The sequence below is a fragment of the Hipposideros armiger genome, unplaced genomic scaffold (genome assembly GCF_001890085.2).
Source record: "Hipposideros armiger isolate ML-2016 unplaced genomic scaffold, ASM189008v1 scaffold_48, whole genome shotgun sequence".
Lineage (NCBI taxonomy): Eukaryota > Metazoa > Chordata > Mammalia > Chiroptera > Hipposideridae > Hipposideros > Hipposideros armiger.
This window is the reverse complement of record NW_017731398.1, coordinates 2,525,504-2,551,232: the sequence shown is the minus strand read 5'-3', so window position 1 is coordinate 2,551,232 and position 25,729 is coordinate 2,525,504. Positions and strand designations below refer to the sequence as shown.

At 40.9% G+C, this 25,729-nt stretch overlaps 1 protein-coding gene across 1 annotated transcript in view; it reads right to left on the bottom strand.

Moving 5' to 3' along the window:
• EFL1 (elongation factor like GTPase 1) overlaps positions 1–25,729 on the bottom strand; it is an 82,677-nt gene that overhangs the window by 39,883 nt on the left and 17,065 nt on the right. Inside the window, exon 15 of the mRNA XM_019640000.1 lies at positions 23,711–23,849. Within this exon, the coding sequence (XP_019495545.1) occupies positions 23,711–23,849 (139 nt within the window). The remainder of the gene's footprint in view (positions 1–23,710; positions 23,850–25,729) is intronic.

The window sequence follows — 25,729 nt, the reverse complement described above, 5'->3', positions numbered from 1 at the left end:
GAGAGAAACAGAGAGAAGCAGAGAGAAACAAAGAGAAACAAAGAGAAACAGAGAGATGGCTTTATACAACCAGGAAATTAGAACCTGATTTCTTCTACATTTAAACTTGAAATATTTCCAACTAAAACCAGGAAGTAGAGTCACTTCTGGACGAAATGAAACTTCATCACAAGTACACAAAAGGTCCTGACTGAAATGATGAAAGAAAAAAAATTAAGAAAAACCTGAGTGAATAGGAAACTGGAGAATGTCACTTCAAACTATGAGTTATTTCTCTTAGTTATGGGGCAGATTAAAGAGAAATAACAAAGGTCAGTTCCTAACTCTTCTCTGGAGAAAATAACAACTTAAAAAAAACAAAGCATAGACAGTACAGCAATGGTGATCTGTTTGATAGCAGACCAATGGAAATGAATGAAGACCCCAGAAAGAAAGAAATATACATATATCAACACAGAAATGACACAGGGGCAACAGTAGCAGAAAGGGGGGACTATTCAGTAAACAGCAATGAAACAATTAGTTAATAGAATGGAAAAAAATAATACCATTGCATCTCTACAGCATCTAGAAAAATAAATTTCACATGGATCAAAGACCTAAATGCGAAACATAAAAACTGAACAAACTCTGAGATGATACCGTAAGACTACAGACTAATAAATCTTACATTATAAAAACTTTATAACAAAAATGCCATAAAGTTAAAAATTACAAAAGAGATGTTTTCAATGTTTAAAAGAGACAAGGATTAAAAAGCATAATACATAAAGAATGAGTACAAATCAATGAAACAGAAAGGCAACCCACGAGGGTATAGGCAGACAATATAAGCAGTTTCAAGAAGACACTAGAAGAAAAGGCATAAGCAGGCAACAGACAAATTAAGAAAAAAGGACCTCAATCTCATTAATAACAAGGTAAATGTAAACTAAAACAATGAGATGCTATTTTACACCAATATTGCTGGTACAAGTCTGAAGAAACCATGTGTTGGCAACTGTGCAGCAAAAGTAGGTCTTACGCACTTGAGACGGGAACAAAAATTGTTACAACTACGTAGAACTACCCTGCAACATTCAGCGAGGTATGCCCAGGCTGTACAACTACCTCACCAGTTTGAGTTCTAGTTGTACATCCCCAAATAGCACTGAGAACAGGCACGACAGTATACCATAAACAGTGGTACAACTCTCATGGTACCCACCAATCTCGGCGATTTGGTGCCTGGAGGGGGGATTGCTGGTGGGGGCCCACTTGGTGGGCAGGCCCAAGGACCAGGGCCTTGCAGTGTGTGGAAACGTCCCACACAAAGAATTTTCCCAAGCTGCGTGGCTTCTGAGTATTCTGCTGCACAAACCTGTGTATAATGATCTGAGCTTAAACCAAACTCCATTTTAATAACAAAGTATTTTTTGCAGTTTAATATACATTACATTTTCAGGAATTTTGTTCTGAAAATGAGCTGCTCATTTTACCAACTGTCAGTGCTACATATCTGCATCAAACTGCATCTGTAGGTGTCACATCCATGTGGTTGCCAGCCAGTGTAATCAAACTGGGACATTTACATACTACAATGGGCTTGATTTTATTATAAATTATTTCCCTTGAATTTACACTGATATCAGTTAAGGTATCATACTGATGTTTTTGAAATGAGGTCGGCAGATAAATTTATCTTCCGATTTCATTTCTAAGTGGATGTTCAATTGTTATAAAAAAAAAAAAAACAACAAAACTTTTTTAAAACAGAGGTTAAAAAAAATGGCGTTTTTGTGGCTTCTGTACCTTGAATGCTTGCATTGTCTGAATGACCGCTCAGCAGTAAACCCTGGGATTATGCTGTAAATGCACTCCATTTGCATTAATCAATTTAGTAACTGAAACTGTGCTGTCACCTCTCCCTGGTGCCCAGTGTCCGCAGAGGGAGTCTTGGGTTCCCACCTGATAGGAGCTGGAATGCTTCTTGAGGTGAACCGAGGTCCTGAGAGTGAGCAGCCTGACAGCCCTAGACTAAAGGCCCCATTCAGTCTTAGTGCCACAGCGAGACCCTAATCTCCCGATCCACTCCCAGGCCACCCTGGGCCTGAGTCACCTGATGCCACCCCTGTGTCCACCACCATTTGTAACGATCACTTTTCCAATGGTTAGTTCTTCCTCGAAGTCAATTCAGGAATTATGGAGGGTCCTACAGAACCTTACAGTCTAACGTATCGTGACTTACTTGAAAGTAGGGCTCAGAACAGTTGCTGAAGAAATACTCCATATAATTCCTGTGCTTTTTTAGGTTTATAGCACCAAACATCTACCGACCACTTATGTTTACAGGTCTGTGATGAGCACCACAGAGGAGACGGAGATGAAGCCCACCAAGACCCCAATTCCACTTTCTCGCCCTTTGTTACTGTAAGGGCTCCTAAGGCATTCTGACAACCCAGTCACACTATTGGTGATAATGTCCCCCAACCCCAAGCCTCAGAGCTTGAGATTTTTGACACTATGACCTTGTGTCTGCACCCTGATGTCACAGTTACTAGGGCACAGATACAGCTTACTATAATAGATATTAGAACCTACTGAAGAAATGTAATTCCTAAGGGGGAAAAGTAACATTAGAATGTTAACAAAATTTTAAGCAAACATAGGTAATTTTAATTCAAGCCTATACTTTTCCCAATGTGTGCCTTTCTTCCCTGTGAGAAGCAGCAGCTTTCAAAGCAGTCCTGTTACTGTGGACTGATCACTCCAAAGATCAACGAAATAATAAGAACTACAGGTTGAATTTTTTATGTTAGTGCCACTTTAAATATTAGTGAGGTTTTACATTATAGTGACAGGTCTTCACTGTATATTATGAAAGCACAGTTGGTTAGTACTGGGATTGTAAAGAGATCGAATCCCTTTATAAAGGACAAAGGGATCTGTACTAGAAGGCTGGATTAATGAGACACTAACTAAAGACAGGGCCCCAAATTGGCAAATCCATTCTCATTTGCTACCCTTTTATAAAATAACAGATCAATAAATTTCTACAAGGTAGCAGCTTTTATCACTAACAACATCCTAAACACTGGCAACAGAGGACTGACTAATTAAATAAGGTACAACTGTCAATGAAATACCATATAGCCACTAATACATTGAATTTTGAAAGCTATTTAGACACAGATAAAGCAGAATATAAAATACTATGCAGATAAAATTACATAAATAATAATTAAAAGAAACAACTAAAACTAGACATTGTAATGGTGTTGATGGTATGACATTTTAAAATAAAAATATTGTAATTTTTACCATGAAAAGATATTAGACACAAGCTATAAGAACTGTTTGTTGAGTTTTCCTAAGACCCACCATTAACAGAATGAAATGAATGTTAACTACATAAACTAGTATGTGGCAAAGGTTGACAGACACTGCAGTTGATAATGATTTCAAGTCAACATATTTACATTGGAAGAAACAATCTGACTCCCACCCCACACCATTCAATTTCATATGGATTACAGGTCTAAATCTCATGAGTGAAGCAAAAAAAGCTTATAGAAGAATAGCACAGAACTTGTCCATGACTTTGCGGTAAGCAGATTCCTTCAACAGGACACAAAAAGTACTAACCAAAAAAAAAAAAAAGGAAAAGAAAAGCATAAATATTATACTATATTGAAAATAAGAACTGCTGTTCGTCAAATACACCATTGGAGAACAGAACGGTAACTCAGAGAGCAGGAGAAGATCTCTGCAATGAACATATCCAACCAGGGACCTTTATGAAGAATGTATAAAGAATGCCTACCATCAATACAAAAATGGCAGAGGAAGAGGGCAAAGACCTTAACAGGCATTTCATAAATGAGTAAAAATCAGCAGTCACTGAACAAATGAAAAGGAGCATCACGTCACTAGTCGTCAGGGAAACCAACATAAGTTGACACCACTCCATCACACCGGAATGGCTCAGATGAAAACAAAAACAAGTGTTTACGGAGAACTGGAGCCTTAAGATCCTCCTGGTGGGAGCACATGGTGCTCTCACTGAGCTTGAACATACACCTACCCTATGACACAGCAATCGCTGCTCCACAGAAATGTGTACTGATACTCAGCAACAGACAAACACAAGAATATTCAAAGCAACGGCATTCCTAATAGCCAAAAACTGAACATAAAAAGCTCCACATCCACCGATAGCAGAGTGGATGGATTGTGGCGGTCACACCATAAGCTGTGGGGATGAACTTGTCACGACCCTGTGCAGTAACATGGATGGATTTCACAACCAGAATGCTGAACAACACGAGTACATTCCCCACGCTTCAGCTTATACAAAACTTAAAACAGGTCAAGTTGCCTGTGACGTTAGAAGCCAGGAGATCGCTGCCCTGAGGCGTGGGGGGTGCAGGCAGCAGTGCCTGGAAAGACACCTGGCCTCTGCGATGCTGGTAACGTCCTGATCTGGATGCTAAAGGTACTGGCGTATGTTCAGTTTACAGAACTCTATCAAGCCATGATTTACAATTTGTATACTTTTTCATACCCCTATTGTGCATCAACAAAAGTTTCCTTAAAAATGTTATTTGACCCAAATCACACGGGTATTTTTTTTTTTTTTTTAGCTGAGCCATCCTGCTACCTGTTGGCAGCTCAGCTCGGGCCAGAAATCGAACCGGCAACCCTGTTGCTCAGAGCTCGCACTCTTGAGCAAGCTCTTAAATCAACTGAGCCACTCGGCCGGCCTTCACACAGGTATTTCAAGTGCATCAGAATCTCTTAGAGGTGCCATTAACTGCAAATAATAAAGATAAACCATTTCAGAGCCTTAAAAAAGAACTGGCAGCAAAAGAAAGAGTTTGTGGTTTGTCTCCTTGTACAATATCTTTCTGTCCACATCATCCAATGATTAACGAAATGTGTCTTTCGCTGAAACATTTTTACACTGATTCTTCTGAACATGTCTGTCCTGGAGCAAATCACTTCCTTGCTCATCAGGCGCAGCCAGCCTCTTCCTGGACGCTCTGGATTCCGACATATGGTTCACTCAGAGGCTGGCCCTTCTACATTCCCACTGGAAGATGCTCAAAAGGGCTTCTTGGTTTGGGGTCTGTTTTACTTTTCAGGAAAACAAAACAATCCCCAGCAAACATCACATACTTCTCTGCTGCCTTTGTTTATAAACAACATCCAACGCATTACCCAAAATACTTCCAAGTGTCTCCTTCTGCTGTCACCAGCTACCACTGCTGAAATCCAACCCCCATTAGAATAAAATCATCTCAGCTCATGTCACGGGAAACGTTCCTTCAGCTCTAAGAAAAACAGAGGAAAGTGCTGCAGAGTGGGTCAGCACAATAAAATGAAAGTCGTGTAAAGGTGATTGTTTCCATAACATGGCCCACGGCGGCCTCGTGTATGTCAGGCTCTGGCCACAGGCCCCAGAAGTACTGTGAGGTCAGATGACCACTTCCAATGAGCCCCAAACAGGAGACCCCTAAGGGGCTATCAGGAGAACCCCCTTCACTCCACCAGGGCGCTGGGCGTGTTTCCTCAAACAACCAGTGTCCTTCCAATGTCTTAACAAGCTCTGTCCCCAGTGAAGCCTGTTGCAAACTAAAGAGCTGCTCTGATGGAGCACCTGCAAAGCAGCCTTGCTAGGACTACGGCAGACTGCTGCTCCAGGCTCCCCAGCCTGTGCCTACCAGGGGAGCTGGACTAACAGTCACCAAACCCACTAGCTCTCTGTCCCCAGCAGTTCCCATTCGGCCTTGTCATCTGTCCATCACCTTCTCTGCGGCTGTTCCTAATGGGCCCAAGAGGTGTTGTGGTGGTGCCAAAACTCTGCAGGGCTCTCTGAAGTAGGGGAGTTGCTTCTTCCACATGCTATGTCCTGTCAGAGAGTGGAAGACACTGACGGCGACACAATGCCTTACAGGGGTCAACTCTTTCAGGTGTTACTCTTGTCTTCAAAGGTCTCGGTCATGGGAGTCACAGGGCTGGGCCCAAAGGCAAATCAAGTGACAGGTCTCACACCAACCCTCCCTCTGGAGACCGACGCTTAGCTATTGGATTTCTCTGTCATGTCTGGTTTCTTGTTCCTCAAGAGTTCCTTGCAGGAGTCACCTCAATCCCCTTCAAGGGCCCATTCTACCAATTATCTGGGGATGTCCTACAACCGAACCCCAGAAGGTGATGCAGTCCACGCCCCTGGTGCAAATTACTTGAGTTAGTATTCTACCTTAAGAAAATGGCTCCTGGTAATGGGCTCAGGTGGCAGGAGAGGAGGGTGCAGCTACACTTCCGAGTACACTCAGGCAGTGGGGAAAGTTTTCAGGGGGACACAGGAGCAGCAGGGTTTCAGATCCAATACCCTATCAGGTGGGTAAATGCATTATCCGGAAAACAATATCATCTCTAAAACGGTCTCTGTTTTAGTTCATATCAAGGGCTTTATTTAAAGTTTTGCAAACTTCGATAGCTTGCTTGTAAAAGGGTATTGTCCCTGAATTAAAGGCACAAAATAGAATGTGAGCCCCAGCAAGTCCTCAGCACTCATCCATCTTACAGATGAGGAATCTGAGGAGTACAGTGGGGAAAGGCTGATCCCAGATCACAGTCCCTGGCAGTTGTGGAGGCAGCTGTTTTCCTGACTCCTCAGCCAAGGCCTTTCCCTCTATGCCACGCTTCCTCAGTGTATTCCATGTAAGAGGAGCTATATTTATCCACGGCCAATAAATAATCGTAGTATTTCTGTTTCTTTCCAGAATCATTGAATTTTTTTTTTTTTTAGAGACTTTATTGGGGAATTGGGGAAGGGGAACAGACAAATTGCTGTCCTTTGTTCTTCAGTCTAGTTGTGGAGGATGTCGCCTCACTGGCCCATGTTGGTATTATCATTGCATTCTTCCCGGGTGAGGCAGATCGCTCACCAGCCACTGGACAGCTGCTCACGGCAGCTCATGCCAGCTGCCGGCGCTCACGCTGGCTGCCAGCCACTCACAGTAGCTTACGGCAGCCCATGGCAGACCCACTGCAGCCTACGCCGTCACCAACGACTCATGGCAGCCCAGCTCCAGGTCGAGCTGTTGTTCACCATCTTAGCTGTAGAGGGCTCAGCATTGCTGGCCCTCATATGGGATCCGAACTGGGGCCCTGCTGCTCAGAGCTGACGTCCCAAGCCAACTCTTAACCAACGTGCCACAAAGCTAGCCCCAGAATCATTGAAATCTTAATTCACATGTCTTTCCTGTACTGGCGGGGAAGCAAAAATACCAAATTTGTTAGAGAAGGAGAGAGAACTGGTGGGGACAGAGAGGCAGTGGGCACGCTCTCTCCTGCAGAGCTGGTTAACACACAGGAACAGGCGGGGAGGAGGAAGCAGTGTCTACGCCCAGGATGAGCCTCAGATGGGCCAAGACGGGGGCAGGTAAATCCTAGGTGCCCCGCCCACAATTATCTTCATACAAATGAAACTGGTTTAATATTAACCTCAAATGGACCTTCAAGGGGCAAAAGGGGGAGCAAGTGCCCCAATAACATGAAGGACATGAAATGCTGGAGAGCTGGGTCAATGAGCACGAGAGAACACTGCAGACTGTCCACACTCACTCGGGCAGCTTCCTGCTTGTCCCATTTCAGACTGTGGGTTTAGTTTATGTGTGGTTGGTCCCACTGGGAGGGCACAGCTGGGCCCTGGTTTAGTCAGAGCTGTGACTTATGAAGCAGCGGGGGGACAGTTCCTTCTCAGGGAGAAGACACAGTGGTCCTTAACTCCTCTTCCAGAAGGAAACAGGTCTGCCTGGTTGCAGAGTTTTGCTTTTCCCATGATACAGTAACGTTTCCGAAGCTAATCAGTGCTCCTAAATCCCTCTCTAGGCTGCTGCGAATGTGTGCTGGCAGTTATGGTCTGAACTTTCCTTATGCTTCTGCTGTGTCCTGCGGGCACCGGGAGTATTATTTACTGTTCAGCATCCTGCATATCTTAACAGCAGATCTTCTACCCAGTAATGTAAGAGTCAGCCCTTTCCAAGGTGAACACTTACAATGATGACTTTCCTAACAATATCCAAGGCAAAATAATTAGATTAAGAATCAACCACTGATTGTGGTGATAGCTATAAGCTTGAGTCACTTTGCTCAGCCACTGTTCTAGCCTGCTTCACATCTCTCCTCACCTCTGGGGTCCTAGAGTGCCACAGGCCCATAGAAAGTAAACCAAAACCATGGGGATGAAAGCGTGACCGGCTCTAGCCACCCTTGAAAGGTGAGCCCTTCATTAATAATACGTACTGCTCAAGTATTCTGCTCTTGGACTCGTAAGATAACCCGGCATTGTTCTTCTGGGCAGACTTCCAGTTTTTAGGGAATCCTGTGCTTGGTTTTGTTTTAATGTTGGCTTCAGTGACTCCCTAAGAAATTTAACCAGCTGCCAACTGACCCTATTCACAGAGAACACAAGGGCCTATTGTACGCCCCGTGATAATATTCAAAATGGCTAAAAATTCAGCGCCTCAGAGCGACAGAATAAATTTTGCTGGACCATCCTGAGATCCTGTGTTATTATTAGTTTTCTCCAAGCTCCTTCCAACAGATTTAGGGAAAGTGGGTGCACTTAATACCAAGCCCGTCCTCCTCGGCTGGTTTCTTATAAGAAGTATGTTTCAGATAGTCCTACTGATTTTGCTCGTTAAATTGGTGTTTTTCTTTTGAAATGCCGTATCTTTCTATGTTCATTGATTCTCCTACGTTCAGTCCAAGAGGGAAAGTGTCCACATTTGTTTTGAGTGATGAGGAGCCGTGCCAGAGAGCCCACACAGGCTTCTGTTGAAATCTTTACTCTTCACAAAAAAGAGAAGGAAGGTTTTATATTTACTGCAAATTTTTTTTGTCACGGTGGTGATGCAATCATCTGGATGGTGTAAGAAAGGGTCAGCAAGTAGACTCAGCAGGGGCTTTACTTCTGTCTCAGGTAACATTGTTTTCATGTCTTTAGTAATCTGTATAAGCAATAATACTAATTTAATAGGGGGTAGGTGTGTGTGTGTGCAAATTATTTTTATTGTCTGTGGAACATTTTTAAAGGGATAATAGGTCACAAGCAGAATCTCAATAAAGTCACCCCAAATATATACTGCACAATTATTATTTTTATGATTATTCTTAGTCTTTTCCACCCTAGTTTGCATCCCTACTGTGATAAAAAAAGGGGGGATTTTTCTCTGATGAAAAGTATTTAAATTCACTTCCATCACTTTAGGTATAAGGAAAACTGAGTTTTCTTTACCCCATATTTTCTCCTTGGCGCTATATCCACATCTCAGCAAATTACATTATATAAATGAAGAACAACAATAACAAATGGGTGAAATATTTGGGACTGCTAATTTCTAAGAAGATTACTTAAAGCAGTAGACTTTTCTTTTATAGAAAAGAAAGTTTAAAATTTCATCATTCAAACATAGCCTATCTAAAACACCTGGAAATGATTTCAAAGTTTTCAAAGTCACTGTTCTAATAGGTATTACTTCCAACCTCACCATTACTGGCCTTTGAAATATAGAAGCTAAAAGCAGACTGGACAGATCAAATACTACAGATAAAAGCATTTTGAAAAGCATACAGTGCTATAAAAATATAAGGTGGTAGTATTAGAAATGGATTTGGACATGAAATCCCAAACTCGTTCATTTCAACGATTCCCTTAAATCTTGGACGAGGGCAGAAAACACTGCGGCTTTAATCCAGATCCAGCTCTGCATCTCACTGGGATCATTTCAGGCCAGTCGGCTTTAATCAAATTGCACTCCATCCATACAGGATTAGAAACAAACAGAGGTTCTGGTCAAGCGCCTGAGCTTCCCACGCAGAGCCATCACACTCACTTTCTTAAAGGGCAGTTGGAACTTATGTGATCAAATTTGAAAGTTAACTTCTCAAGAGATGTATGTAGCCTTTTTGACAAAGAAGCATTTTGTATCTGTGGCCAAGTTAAAACCTCTGGCTGTAGCTAACTAGCTGGTGATAAAATAGTCACAGTGACAATGGAAAGCCCTCATGTGAATTGATAAAGCAATTAACAACAGCAATGAATTTAAAAATGTGTCAGAAGAGAATCTGGTGAGTTGCCTGAGGACTGCCACAGTGCACAGTCCCTCCCCGCTCTGTGTGAGCAAGTGCTCAACGCACAGCTGTGGAACCTCCGAACTAATAACACATCCAACACCAATGTCGTAAAACAAAGGAAACAGGCAAATTTTGTGCACGTGTGTGTTGTCTATGGAAAGCCTATGGAAGGATATATGCCAATTTGTTATCAATGGTTATATCAAAGAAGTGGTTGCAGAGATAAGACAATTAACTTTTGACACTTTTGTACTGTTTGGTTTTTTTATTATAAGTATGTATTACTTCTGAAATCCCAATGAGTAAAATCAAAATAAAAATGTACCATTTCTTGCTAACAAAGAATGGGCATTATTTTTAAAACAGAGAACAATTCAAATTATTTACACACACACACACACACACACGTGTGTGTATTTTATATATATGTATACATCTTTTATGTGTATGTATACATCTTTTTTGTTGTTGTTGTTAGAAAAAAGAAAATACCTTAGGACTATGCTATGGTTTGTAACTACTGGATCCTGAAAATGGAATAGTGAACTTAATAACCAAATATACTTGGGAGAAAAAAAATACAGATTCAACTAATAGTTACTGAGCATCAATCATGCCCTAAGCAGTTATCTAATAACTAGGACTCAGAGAATATCTGCACTCATTTTTTGCATAGCCTTCCTTATTTACACCCAATTACATCCCCTTCCAGCTCTGCAGATGAGCAACCCTTACACTTTCATTATCAAAGGTTTTTATGCATGAGAGTGCACAGCATTATTATATGATGTAACAACAGCGAAGTTGTCCATATTCTGCCTACATTTGGAAGCATTTAGCTAGAGTAAAATTTGGCAAAGCCTTTTAAAATACACTAATTTTTTCTGGTGTTGTAAACTGCCTATCAAAGTACAAGGGCGCATTTTGCAACTTAAATTCTAAAAATGGGCATTCTTCCTTCCCTTGGCTTATAAGTAACTGTTACCGAATACACCCCACTTCCAAATTAAGAAGCCAGCCCGATTCTTTAGAAATCAACTGAATATGCTCCCAGAATGTTCGGCCTCTTCCCGATCTCCTTCCAGGCCTCTCCAACCACAGTCCAACCTGGTCTCTCCCACCTACCTTGGGGCCCCCACTCTCCTGGCTCTAGACACCACTGTTGCTAACACTGCTGGCGGTGACAGTGGCTGAACCAGCTACCCTCTCTCCGCCCGGGCCCTGGGAAACGCCTTTAACCTTCTATATGGTAGCAGTGTCACCTTTGAGAAACAACTTAAACTGAGAAAGTGTTTACCAAAAATGTATTTGGGAGTCCCTAGGTAACCAAACAGGGTCACTGGACTTTCTTCCACTGGATGCTCTGCCCCAGCTCAATCCCAGCTCCCCGATCTGAGGACTTTACACTATCCTGACAAGACCAGACCAAATTTCACCTTCATTCTACAAGGCCGAACTGTTTCCCACAATTCGCTCCATAAACACTTCTTGAGCACTTACTTAGTTCAAAGCATGTTACTAGACATTGCCAGAGATAAAGACGAATCAGGTAAAATTCATCCTGAGAGAATTTAGAGTTTAAGTCTTAAGTTGGTGGGATACATAGGATAACATTTCAGTGTTGACTCTTATGTTTGAAGAATGATTTGAAAAACATAAAAGACAACCATTAACAGAATTAAAAATGGGATAAGCCTTGTAAAACATTAGAAAATCTAAAAATACAGAAAAGTATAGTAAAAAAACACACTAAAGGAGCATTAAAATTGAAGCACAAATAATCAAGGGAAAAACATATCAGTCATAACTAGAGTGACCACAGAACTCACCATCCAAACTACATTTTCAGGAGTGAAAAGGGGGCACTATTAATAACTTCTCCAAAATGGCAGGCATATAAACAAGGGTGTCCTGAGCAAGCCAGGCTGTGAGGTCTCCCTAGTTATAAAAATAAATAGTTTACTAATAAGAAAGGGAGATGGAGTTAATGGGTTCAAATGCTAATTTTACTCTACTTCCCTACAGTCCTGTTTTCAGAATCTAAATATCAAGGAGGCATACTGAAGAAAATGGAAAAAAGAATAGGATACACAAAAAATACTCTATGATGTACGAAAAGAACAAAGATACGGACTAGTACATTTGAAAATAAATTTAAATTTGGTCATAATGTTTCAGTTTTGGACATTTTTTTTTATCATTTAGAGTTAAAATCAATAAATTCAAATCATCTATTACTATACCAATAAAGTAACAACTTCTACTTGTTTGGGATTTTTTTAAAAGACAATTTTATATTTTTAACATAGGTTTTTACATACCTGGGTTTAGTTATAAACTTATCTAACCTCAAAAAGGGAACTGTTTTTCAAATTTAGTATTCAAAACACTAAGGATATATTAGACTTATGTAAAAAAATTAGACTTTTATGGGCCAAACAAATCCAGAAAACACTCAAAGTTACTCAGAAAATGATAACTTGAAAGATCCGAGTAAGACCAATGTTATACTACTGCAAAGTCTTACAGCTGTAAGATTTCCAGGTATGGGCAGCCCTACAGTGTCTCACATCTGGGCAAATTAATATATCCACACATGAAAGACACACAGCCACACGTGCACACAGACACCCAGCACAGCTGTCTACTCCAATCTCTGTACTCTACTGTAGGCCCTTGGGAGAAATTAATTCCTGGTGAACACACTGAACATCAGAAGCAACAAAGAAATGAAGCAGAAGCACATGACTGGTGGTCATGTGCTGGAAATTCAAGTTCCTAGTACAAGCTGAACCTCCATTCTCCCTTTCTAATCAGTAGTCCCTCAACTTTCCCGTAAATAACCTAGAAGCCAAACACCAGCAAACTCACGACTAACTGTAACAGTATCTCCAAACTTCCAAACACTCTTCCTCCTGCTCAAACGTCCATTCCCTCTCTGTGCTCAGAAGGAGCACGTGGGACGGCAGGGCACACGCACGCATCTGTGCGCTCACAGCCCCACTGGAGTGTGTGTCCCAGTGATGCACACCCCGTGTCACAGTCCCGGGCTCGGCGTCAGAGCTGTGCCTGAGGGATGACGACCCTGCCCCAGGAGCTTAGAGACACCAGCTGAAAACAACCAGTGCGGTGGAATCCATGTTCTAAGGGGAATGGATTAAGAGTAGAGGAGCTCAAGGGAGGCAGCCAGGAGTGTCTGCCTAGAGCAGCTGTAAAAGCCTTCAGAGAGGTGGCTGGAGCTGGGCTGGGCCCGGGACGACCGGGCATACAGGGGAAAGAACACCTGAGCAGAGGAGTCAACATGTGCTGAAACACAGAGGTGTGCAAATCCTCACGCAGGACTTCACAATCCCACTGCGTGCAGCCACTACAGAAACCAGTATGGAGGTGCCTGAAAGAATGAAAACAGAACTACCGTATGACCCAGCAATTCCACTTCTGCGAATATATCCAAAAGGAACACTGGATTTCGAAGAGATACACACACTCCCACGTTTATTGCAGCATTATTCACAACAGCGAAGACAGGGAAACAAACTAAGCGTCCGTCAACAGATGAATGTATAAAGAAGTTGTAATGTGAACACACACACACACAAACACACACATAAGGAATATTATTCAGCCATGAGAAAGAATGAAATCCTGCCATTTGCAATAACATGGATGGGCCTTGAGGGCACTATGCTAAGTGAGGTAAGTCAGACAAGGACAAATACTGTATGACATCACTTACATATGGAATCTAAAACAGCCAAATTCATAGAAACAGAGTAGTAGAATGGTGGTTACCAGAGGCTGAGAAATTGAGGATATATATGCTGTTTTAGGACACTACACTGCAAACTAATAGGTAAGCCCTGGAGATCGAATGCACAGCATCATGATTCTATGTATTATAAGCATCAAAATTGCTAAGAGACTAAATCTTAATTGTTCCCACCACAAAAAAGAAGTGATAATTATGCGATGTGATACAGGTGTTAGCTACAGTGGTAATGATGTTGCAATACATAAATGTATCAAATCAACATGCTGTTCACTTTAAACTTACAGATGCTATGTGCCAATTACATCTCAGTAAAAATATTTTTTTTCAAAATCCTGATGTATTCAAGAGTGGTGAGAAGTGAAGAAGGTCTGAGGTGGGGAGAAGCAGATGGATGGTGAAGGGCCTATGAGGCTGCACAGAACACCTGGCTAAACATCAGCATGAGAAAGTGGAGGGGCCACTGGAAAACGTTCCTCCTTAAAGATGGGGGTGGGGGGTGGGGTCCTCACTGTCTCACCTCTGTATAGAGTCTGCTTTTCAAACTGGGTAAAAATGATAAATTCTCAGTGTTCAGCTTCTCTCTTCTCCCCTTTGAGAGGAGCCAAGCTATTTCTTCCCCCGTCCTTCCCAAGTTTTTTTCCATGAAGGACCTGGGGTCTCCTTTCTACTCTCACTAGCAAAGCTTAGTTAGGGAAGACCCCCCCCCCCGTCTCTCTGAGTCTCAGATCCCCTTTTTATTGGAGGAAGGGGCTGAACTACACGAACTATGAAATTCAGGGACTCTGTAAGTAGAATGACAAAAATCAGCATACTTTCATTTTAACAATCATAAAAACGGAGGAGAATCAGTAACAGAAGTTATTTTAAATAATCTCAGCTACACAACTGTACAGAAAACAAAATCTAGCTAATAAGGGATGGCTGGGCTAGTGTAATTAGTTGTGTAAGTCAAAACATTCTCAGTTTCAGTTTTCTCATCTGCAAAACGAAGATAGTAAGTTTACCACTCAAGTTTGTTATGAGACTTAAATAAGAAAACACATACAAAAGTGACTCACTGAACACCTGGAACATAGTAGGTGCTAAGTAAATGTTGGTTAAATCTAGTTCGATATATCTCAAGTGCATTTATAAATGTGGTATCTCATTATCAGTTAACAAAAGATACGTAAATAAAACATTATGTAAACTGTTCAGAAAATGAAATTTTACAATTGTCATTTTAGAAAAATTGAAGACTTGTGGCTGTGATGAAAAACAATATTATACACGAAATCTATTAATTGCTGTTTCTGTAGAGACCTACAAGAAAATGTTCCTCTCTCGACCCCACTTCCATCCTCAGGGAAAAAGGGTTTGCCTTTGATTTTCAAAGCATATCTGATTTCTTCTAGCCATTACACAGTCAAATAATAAGATGGGGTTAGATGCAACAGTGAAGGAATAACAACTCTTACTTCAGTTCTGCACTTAAACCAAAGACCCAGCCCTTTGAAATACGATCATCAACGCAGTTATGCACTGAACTACTGCAAATTAGCAGACAGTCACCCGGGAAACATAAAACAAACCAGTGACAACGTGCTTCTAATTGCCTGGGAGAGATCAGGGCATTAGTGATATTTTATATTCCGCTTCACTGTCCACTAAGCAGCATATATTTTCATAATAACGCTTTTGCCAAGTAGGAACAACCCAAGGAGTCATAATTCAATTTCCAAGATGAAGAGAAAACCAAAGGGAAAAAATATACAACGGAAACAATGCCTCCAGTATTTGGAGGAGAGGTGGGAGGGGCAGGAGAGAAAAAGGGCCAAAATAAATTTTAATGACTGCTTTGAAACTGTTCTTCAGGTTTGCAAGGCAAGCTAAACTCATCTCAACGTCTGTGTTTTAATGATTCAGAACGCTCTAAGTGTCTGATCATAAACGTCTGCCTACCATGTGCAGGACGCTGGGCTGGGCCAGGGGGTGTAGTTTAGAGCACCCCCCCCCAGAGGAATGCTGCCTGTGCTAACCAACGTCAGCCCAGCAGAGCACAAAACCCACCCGGCACGCAGGTGCCCTCCACCCAACAGCTTAGTATCTTTACAAACACGGAGTCGAAGGTTACAAATTTCACACATGGGCTCTGGCGCAGAGCACGGGCACACGCACGCGCTCACACACAGCCCAGCCTTTGTTCCTGTTTTCAGGCAGGATGGAAACCTGTGGGAAAGGCTGCCCCCATGTGTTCGTCTTGGCGGAACAACTGGCCACAGCCTTTTTTCATCCCAGGATGGCTTCAGAGCTGACTTAGCCACCCAGCCTCCTGCCCAGAAATCAGGGCTGGGGTCAGTGACACAGCAGCCACGTCTAGACGGTCCCTGTGCATCCACTCAGGGTGAGAACTGCTTTTCTAAAGCTCCTGGTTGTGAGAAGAGATCTCTAGGGGGTGGAATTCCTATCTGTCCAATGACCTCTGGACCCTGAATGTCACCTAGAGCAATCCACAGATCCAGGGGGTGGGCAGAGAGGGTACTGAGAACAGCAAAGCAACGGAAAGGGATAGGAAAACCCAAGTCACAGGCAGCAGGGAGGTTCCTGGAAGACCAACTGAGAGAGAAGGAAAGGCCACAGGGATCCCCTGACCCAGCCTTACTTTACAGCAGTGGTTCTTAACCTTCCTAATGCCGCGACCCCTTAATACAGTTCCTCATGTTGTGGTGACCCCCAACCATAAAATTATTTTCGTTGCTATTCTATAACTCTAATTTTGCTACTGTTATGAATCGTAATGTAAATATATTTTTGTTTTCCGATGGTCTTAGACGACCCCTGTGAAAGGGTCATTCGACCACCAAAGGGGTCGCGACCCACAGGTTGAGAACCGCTGCTTTACAGGAATACAGATTCAGGTTTGGAAGTTCCCACAAAAGCGGCCAACTTGCCAGAGGGTTCAATGGGGAAGCCCAGTGCTACTTTGGGATCAAAACTGTAATGGGCCTAGAAGTCATTTAGAAGATAAACTGAAGTAGCCAGTGTGAGAAATCTAACCTTTAGGGTAGTACGGAACCATATACACAGTAAGTACGAAATGCATGTATGTGAGAGAATTAAGCAAACAAAGGTTTGTCTTTTCAGAGCAAATAATAGTTTACTACATGTAAAAAATAAAATGCATTTTTTTTTCTTTTAAGAGACTGGATCCTGAGAAAGGAAGGCTTATCAAAGACATTGATACCCCCTCCTCCCTTCCCTAAATCCCCCACCCCCAAATCTCAAGTGAAATGTCCAAAGAAAGGTGAGAATTAGGGAAAGGCCATGTCAACACTGGAAAAGGTCTCATCCAAATGCCAGAAACTTTGCAAAGTAGAACTGGATTAAAGGTCACCCAGCTGTACTAGAATTTATGCCGCTAAGAAGGCAGTTGGTCCCTCCAGAAGTTAAACCAGAGATCCTGGGCCTCACAGACAGCCCAGAAAAGAAGGCCAAGAACAGGAGTCTTGGAAGATCCTGAAGATCTTGAAGCAGTAACTTTGGCTGCTGCCAGTGGCTCAATCTGAGACGGCTAGACCTGGGCCCACAACAAAGGACCTTGTATGAAAATGGGAAGGACTTCTCCCCAGAAGAGTCTAGCTCTGGTCTAATTTAATTTTTGAAATGATGTGGTAAAGTCAGGGGAGCAAGACAACACAGTGCTGGGTTTAAACCCAGCCCTTCCTTAGCCCCCTTTCACTAGAAATGGCTCAGTACAGTAAATATGTAGATTCTCCCTAATGAACTGATACATTCACACATCTACAATTGTTTCTTACTAAAGGAACCCGCGCACGCATGAATGTGTGTTTATGCATTGACAGGAGTTTGGAAGAACATAGAACATAGATTGTACTGGTAACACCTATAGTAAATAACCCTAAGAAGGTACCTTACCTAGTTTTTTCTATGTTATTGGGCTTTATAGTAATAGAAAGTGATCATGATATACTTATATTAATAACATAAAATGTCTCAATATAGATATTTAATGTACTGGAATGAGATAAAATGACACCAAATTAATATGAAAGAGTAGATGTCCAAGAACAGTAAAAAATTATTAAAATAGTGATAAAACCAAATTAAAAAGAACAATTGAAACCATCAAAACCAAACAACACAGATTGGTAAATACATCGGAATGGAAAACAAAGCCCAGAAAAGGCTACAGTTTGTGGAAATCACACAAGGACAAAAGTGGTAGTAAAATCAGGGAGGGGTGGTGGGAAGGTTTATTTGATAAACTGTGCTGGCACAATAGCTATGTTTCTGGGGAAAAAGGAATGGGAACATTTACCTTACAGGTAACCTGGTCCAGGCCCAAGAAGAGCCTAGATGAGCACACTAGCTTTATATAACATAAAACATTGAAAGAACAATGCAAGAAAGAGTACAAATGCCAAAGTATACAACAGAGAATGAGAGAATTAAAAAAAAAAAAATCAGTGGAGCTAAGTCTGTGTCCATCACACGTCAGAGAATGCTGTACAAAATACCAGCCAGGACAGTCAGGCTCTCTAGGCTCTGAGGCAATGGAGCCATGCATTCCCCTGGGAGCACCCTTAGCTCAGAAGGCCAGAAAGGGCGTCAGGTGACTCCTGGGGGCAATTGTGGCCTTCGGAAGATGAGAACAAAGCTCTCCTCTTGAACAGGCCAAGGCTAAGAAGGAAGAGATCAGGCTCCAAATACCTCTGCTTCTCTGACATCCAACAGCCCTGCCCTTTTCAGCCCAGGATGTACTTGTCCCCTCCCAGAACACCTGGGACACGCTGAGGGGTGGAAGAAGCAATTAGTTTCAGTGTACTTACTGTGTGAACGCAACAAAGAACTTTCAGTGGTAACATCACCTTTGCTTTGGGGTCCTGGGCAATCTTACCACATTACAATGTCACTATCCTGATATCCCTTAATGAGAAATGGTCAGACTAAGAAAGGGTTCTGTTCTCATCTACGAAATTCCAGCATATTTATAATGAAAAGCAAATGTGTTTGCTTTGAACAAAATATTTTCCATACTTTCTAACTTCCTTTTGTACCTGAGAATGTTTTTAATTTTGAAGAAATAAATGATGAACACTAAGCAGGTCTGCCTGTTCACATGTTCTCCCAACCTAAGCTCAGTGATCTTATTAACTGATTAACTGATTCATTCATTCAACCAATACTCAATGAACACCCAAGAGATCTTCACCAGCAGCAGTGAAATGTAAAGACTTATGGGGCAAAATGTATCTGTCACATTTCACAAGGAGTAAATAAGATAATCACCCTTGAATATACACTAGTCGTTTCTGGCACACAATAAGCCCTAACAGGTGTTAACTTTTAATGTCATTATAATCAATACTAAGACTAGTCTCTATACAAATGAACTGGATAATCAATCTGAAATGTTTGATTATATGTGAGAACATGCATTGCCAAAATTAACATAATGAACAGTAAAAAGAACCTGAAAGGGATAATAATTGACTTAACATTATCAAGTCACAACCTTGATAACCAACCAGGTACAGTTGATTTCTTGGCTAGTCATATCAAATTTTTTAAGGACCAGAAAATTCCTGTGCCATTTAATCTGTTCCACACAATAAATAGCAATGAAAACCACCCCCTAATTTATTATTTCATGAACCTAGTGTAATGCTGATACCTAAACTCCACAAATAAATTTACAAATGTAAACATTTTGTAACAAACTACCAACAAATTGAACTCATCACTCTATTAACATATGGAAATACACTCATCAAACACTTTATTCCAGGAAGCCAAAACTGGTTTGATATTAGGAAATGTGTTCATGAGATTGATGGAGTAAGTGGGTCAAAAGAGAAATACACCTGAAAGTCACCTGAAAGATGTGGAAAAGACTATTTGATAAATCTCAATATCTATCCACATTTTAACAACTAATCTAGAAAATAGATACAGGAGGGTATTTTTCACTTTCATTATAAAAACCACCAAGATCAAATCTCATGGTAACACACTATCATATATGTAGGTATTCCTATAATGTGAGGAATAAGGCACCACTCTCACACCACTACTTAACATTGTCCTGGGAGGTATAGCAAATGCACTGAAACCAAAGGTATAAATATTGAGAGAAGAAATTATCTCTAACAGAAAACTATACAGGCTAGAACACAGCACACAAAGTATAAATTTTTGGTATTAAAAACATACTATTGAATTATATACTTAAAAATAGTTAAAATGGTAAATTTTATGTTTTTATAATCACATTAAAAAACATTATGCGCATACATGAATATAACAAAAATGGTGCTTATCCCTATGGCAAGGGATAAGTTTAGATTATCTGCATTTTTCACATGGACCTATATTATGGCCTACACTATATTGAAAATTATCTTTTAAAAAGAACTTAAAAACATAACCCTTAGAATGTATATGTAAGCAATATTATATCAAATTGAAAAAGACAAACATATAAGAAAGCAAGATAACATAAACACAGAACTGCTAACGAGAAAGACTGCATACCAGATTGAAAGACTCAAACACTTTAAGTCCCTAGCCAAGATGACTTCATAAGTGAACTATTTCACAACTTTCAAAGATAATTATCACATTCTATAGAAATTTCTCTACAGTAACACTGTCCAACATGGTAGCCACATGTAATTACTAATGTTACCGGATTCCAAACTATTTAAATCTAATAACCACATCTGGTTGGTGGCTGCCAATGGACAGTGCAGCTCTAGAAGGTGGAAAAGATGGACGGTTCTCATTTTAGAATGATCACGATACCAAGAAAATGGCAAATTTTACTTATGATACAAGACAAATCTGGATCACGTAATAGCAAATCAAATCTAACAGTGTATGAAGAGACAACGCAAGGTCAAGGGCTGTCCCGTTGCCCGGGAACCCAAGGATATCTTAATATTACCAGGAGATAATGAAATATAATTCAGGACATGAATTATAACAAGGAGAAAAGCTCTATAACTTTGTCTTCAAATGATGAGACTGCATCAATAAAATTCAGTATCTATTCCTCAATTAAAAAAAAATACTTTTCTAGCATAAATAAGCAATATGAATCAATAGGCATCAGCAAACCTGAAACTAAAACACTAGGGATATTTTCATTAAATCTGGTTCAGGAAGAAATCAGACAGAACAGCAGCTAAAACTATTATTACCAACCATATTTTTATAGGCAATATAACAATAAAAAGAAATAAGACATAACTATTAGGAAACAGGAGAATAAAAATCATTATCATCTGTAAAGGAAAAATTATTAAAATCAGTTGAAACTAAGTTAATGTTAAGAAGCGACCAGTAAGGCTGCTAGTTATTTACTGGTTAAAATAGATTCTTCCCCAGTGGAAATGTTGATAATAAAGTACATTTAAAAGAAATTCACTAGTAAGTGAATTTAAAGTCTTACAAAAGTACCACAAAGACGTAAGAATCACAAACTTGCAATTTCCCTTGAAATAAATCAAATCAAATCTGCTCATAAAACCCTTCAAAGGCTTCTGACTCCTCAGTTACCCCAAATGACTACGGAACCTCTCTCTCTCTCTCTCTCTCTCTCATTCAAACCACACTGGCTTGCTATCATCCCAGCAACCAAGCACGGCAGAACTAAAACCAGTTCAGAAAAAGACTAAGTAATATTTATTATTTTCCTCATGTTGTAAAAAGAGGACTATCATATTTCCTCTTAGAATATGCCCCTAAAATTTTAAAGATTTAACCATATGGAAGAGATCTGAAAAGTGTCTAAGAAAAGGCTAAAGATTTGGAATCCTAACTCAATTTCCCCTCACATCTTAACAGAAGCCTGTAACAAACATTCACTTTTAGAAATACGATCGGGAATTGAACAAAAGGCTATTGTGTGTTAAACATGTGAGGTCTCTCTGGTTTCATCTATACCAACTTTTCAAACATCACGTTGGAATTAAATCAACTATTAATCAACTATTTCCAGACCACAAAATCTATTCCACATTTATCAGTCATGTATAAGTTCTCCAAGTGAGTTAGTTATAGCTGAGTTCAAAAGTGAAATCCGCCATTTTTTTAAGTGCCAATAAAAGAATTTCCTTTAGACTTTGTAAACACTCACTTGTTCAAGAACGTCATATAATGTTTTCATTTCCTCTTGCAACAAAAATTTTCATCTGCATTTGATAAATCCGACTCTGTATCATTTCTGACGAAAAGCATATGGGTATCAGTCACATCACTCTACTGTTTTCCTACTAAATAGGAATTATAACTTTCTCTCTAAGTTAACAAGAGTAAAGAAGATGAAATTTACAGGCCTGCCCTGATCACTATAAACACCGCTATGTTTTAATCTGTATTCTGTGTCCAATGGTGGGCCTGCTAAAGCATAAAAGGAAACGACAGATTATCTATGATTAGTGGTGTGGCTGTTTAAAATGTTTCCACAAAGTCTTTGACACGTCTCCAATCCAAAGGTGGAGTTAGTTCCCTCCCCTTGGATATGGGCCACTCTTAGTGACTCACTTCTATTATGTTACAGAGAATGTGGTGGCAGAAGTGCGGCTGAAGGCTTTGGAGGCTGGCTGTCCAGCTGCAGAACCCCACCACCATGCTGTGAGGAAGCCAGGCAGCCGTACGGAGAGGACACACACTCCAGCCCCAGTCCCACGCCCACCCAAGGTCCCGGCAGACAACCAGCATCAGCCTCCAAACATGGGGCGGAAAAAAGCCCTCGTGTAATTCTAGTGCCTAGGCTTTGAGCACCTCAGCTGACACCATATGGAGCAGAGACAAGTGGTCCCACCACATCACGCCCCAAGGCGGATCCATGAGAAAATACAAGCTGTTGGTGCTCAGCCACTAGGCTTTGGGTGGTTTATTACGCAGCAACAGGTAACTGGAACAAGGAGATTAATTCAACCAAATTCATTTCAACTCCCATCTTATGCTTCTCATTTCAATTGCCCCCTCTACCCCCGCAAGAAGACAAACCTGTTTTAACTTGAAAAACCAAAAAACGACTAAACTGTGCTGACATACCTGGTCTCAGGCAACTCAGTGGAGCCCCCTGATGGCTAGAGTCCCAGCACCCATCATGCCCTTCGCTGCCAACCGGCTGCTCTTCGGCTGTTTGCTTTTTACTAACAACCCAGAATCCTTGGCCTTCCCATCCTGCCTTAAGCTTACTCCCAGCTTTGAGAAGTTGCTTTCGTGAAATACCTGGCTCATGAAACCGCTCCTACTGCAACGTATGCTCCAGTTTTTAAATCAGTGAACAAGTGAAATGTGCCTGACAAGGTAATTCTGATGCTAAGGCTGGTAACTAGTTCAAGATGTTCTGATGGAGCCCTTCAAATGGGTCATCGACCCAACCAGGTAACCACATCAAAGATGTACTATTCCGTCTAATGAACACAAGGAGGGGAAATTTCCTAATTACTGAAATAAAGTTTTTCTCCAAGGAACACAAGCCTGAATACCTTCCAATGACTTAGTCATCCAGACTGACTTCTACGTGAGCAGGAGATCTTCTCACCCCCAAACCAAAGGAACCCCAGCTTAGGGTAGAGCGTTCACAGATGACTTGAGCAGTAAATTTTTTTTTAATAGAACTACCACAATTCACAGCAAGTTATGGATCTACGTGCGAGTTACTCAAATGCACTACGTTGAAGTCTAAGGACAGCAGAAAAAAAAGAACCAAACAAAAAAAAAGATCCTAGCCCTTTCCTTCAAAGACTTCAGTGAGTTGGGACATGTAGGTGACATGTCAGACACACAACACAGCCCTACCTAGCACGTTTCCGGGGGGTACCTCCTCTAGGTCTTCCAGCTCCCTTCCCATCAAGAGGTACAGCTGTTCCAGGGAGCAGCACGCCAGGTGGGGGACGGGGGGTAGGTCCTCTAGTGGAGCCGAGAAGCCCAATGGCACCTGAGCACAGAGAAAAATGATTGAAGGTAAGTTGGGAGGCATTAAAGAAAAACATTAGAATAATGTCATAATGTTATTTATATTCATAAGATATGGTACTGTCACATTTCTTATAAACCTGAAACATGCAAATTTGAAATGGTGTTATATAAAAATAAGTCTTGCTTTACGAATAAAATCTGAAATAGTGAAACTTCTCAAATATTTAAAAATTGTCAAGAGTCCCACACAAGCGCAAGCTTTATGGCTAAGTAACAAATTCTGCTGTGACCTGGCAGCACCCCATAAGCTAATAAAGTCCCTGTAGCCCCTCGCTAGTACTTATGTGAACCATGTCACATACCAGTTCAGGTGACGGCTGCACTATTATTTCAACACTCATTATTACTATCACCACTTAAAACTGGTTTAAAATTAAAACTGTTTTAATCTCATTATAAAGTCATACAAGCATTCAATAGGGCTGGTGCTACTGCTGAGTAACATGCGAATGGGTAACTCTGGGAAAGTGTTCAATGTAAATTATGCGACAAGGACAACAGGTTTATGCTTGTGGAGAGATCATCTCGAATTATTCAAGTTCTATTAAGAATGATTCAGTATCTTGAAAAGTAGTCAAGATACTGTCTTGAATTATTCAGTGACCTCCATATAAACGCTAGTGGCTGGAAAGCATCTCGATCAGCACCTATCTTTGGTACCACAGGCCCAGGGCACTGTGCTACTGCTATGAAGAAGACAACGACCACACAAACATAAAGTGAGTGACACAAAGGGTGATACAGGCAAGTAAATTCACGAAAGCTCAGAGGAGAGAGAAGCTATGATGCCAGGTTACACGCAGAAATGTCATGAAAATGGCGGCCTTCCAGGCATAGGGTACATTTAAATGTACGTGTTCTGCAGGGTAGCTCTAGAGACAGGTTGGAAAGAAATAAAAAAATAGAAAGAAATGGAATTATCCAAAGATAATAATGATCAGCCACTTAAAACAAAGTATAAATTATAATTAGTAAGACAGTTTAGCTAGGTGGCCAGACACAAGCCGAATATACAAAAGTTAACTGTATGTCTATAGATCAGCAATAGAAAATAAATATATTTTAAAACAGCAACTTTTAGAATAGCAACAAAATAAAAGACAGGTAAGAGTAAGTCTAACAAGTGATTAACTATTTTATGAAAAAATTGTAAAACTTCAATGGAAAACATTTAAAATAAGAAATGGATAGATATACCCAAAACATTCATGGATAGTAAGATGCTGTATTGCCAAATGCCAAATGCACGTACTGATTTAAAGCGATACCAATCAGTCTCCATGGAGCTTTTCATGGAGCCTGACAATTAAGTTCTTTCTTGCTGCTTCTTGCTGACCCTGACTGGATGCGTGGACCTTGGCATCTTCCTACGACCTTCTTTATTTAATTACTATGTATACACCTTGCTTATGTCCAAAAATGTTCTGAGACAGCTGCAGCCTGTGGCTTCCATTTTGCCCTTTGGCTCAAGTGTATTTAGATGTTGGCTGTTCACCTGCTGACAGAACCTTCCAATCAATTTCTGGGATCTGCCTGCCATGTGACTGTTGCCTGTCACCTGCTCACTGCCACACCTTTGGCCAGCGACACCAAGTTTTCGGATCTCCCTGTTTCTGAAAGATCTGCCATTGTCCTGGCTCCAGCATGACATCTGCTGTGACCAGTTCTTTCCTCCAGCCTTGAACAGAAAAGCCTTATAATTAATTAAGGCCTGAAAACTTGGCTGAGTTTCCTAAAGGCTACTCAGTGAGACAGGTTTACCAAATGTTACCAAAGAAACGCAAGACGAGATATAATGGATTCAGCCGAATGTGCCTGTCTAGAGACACAATGAATCTA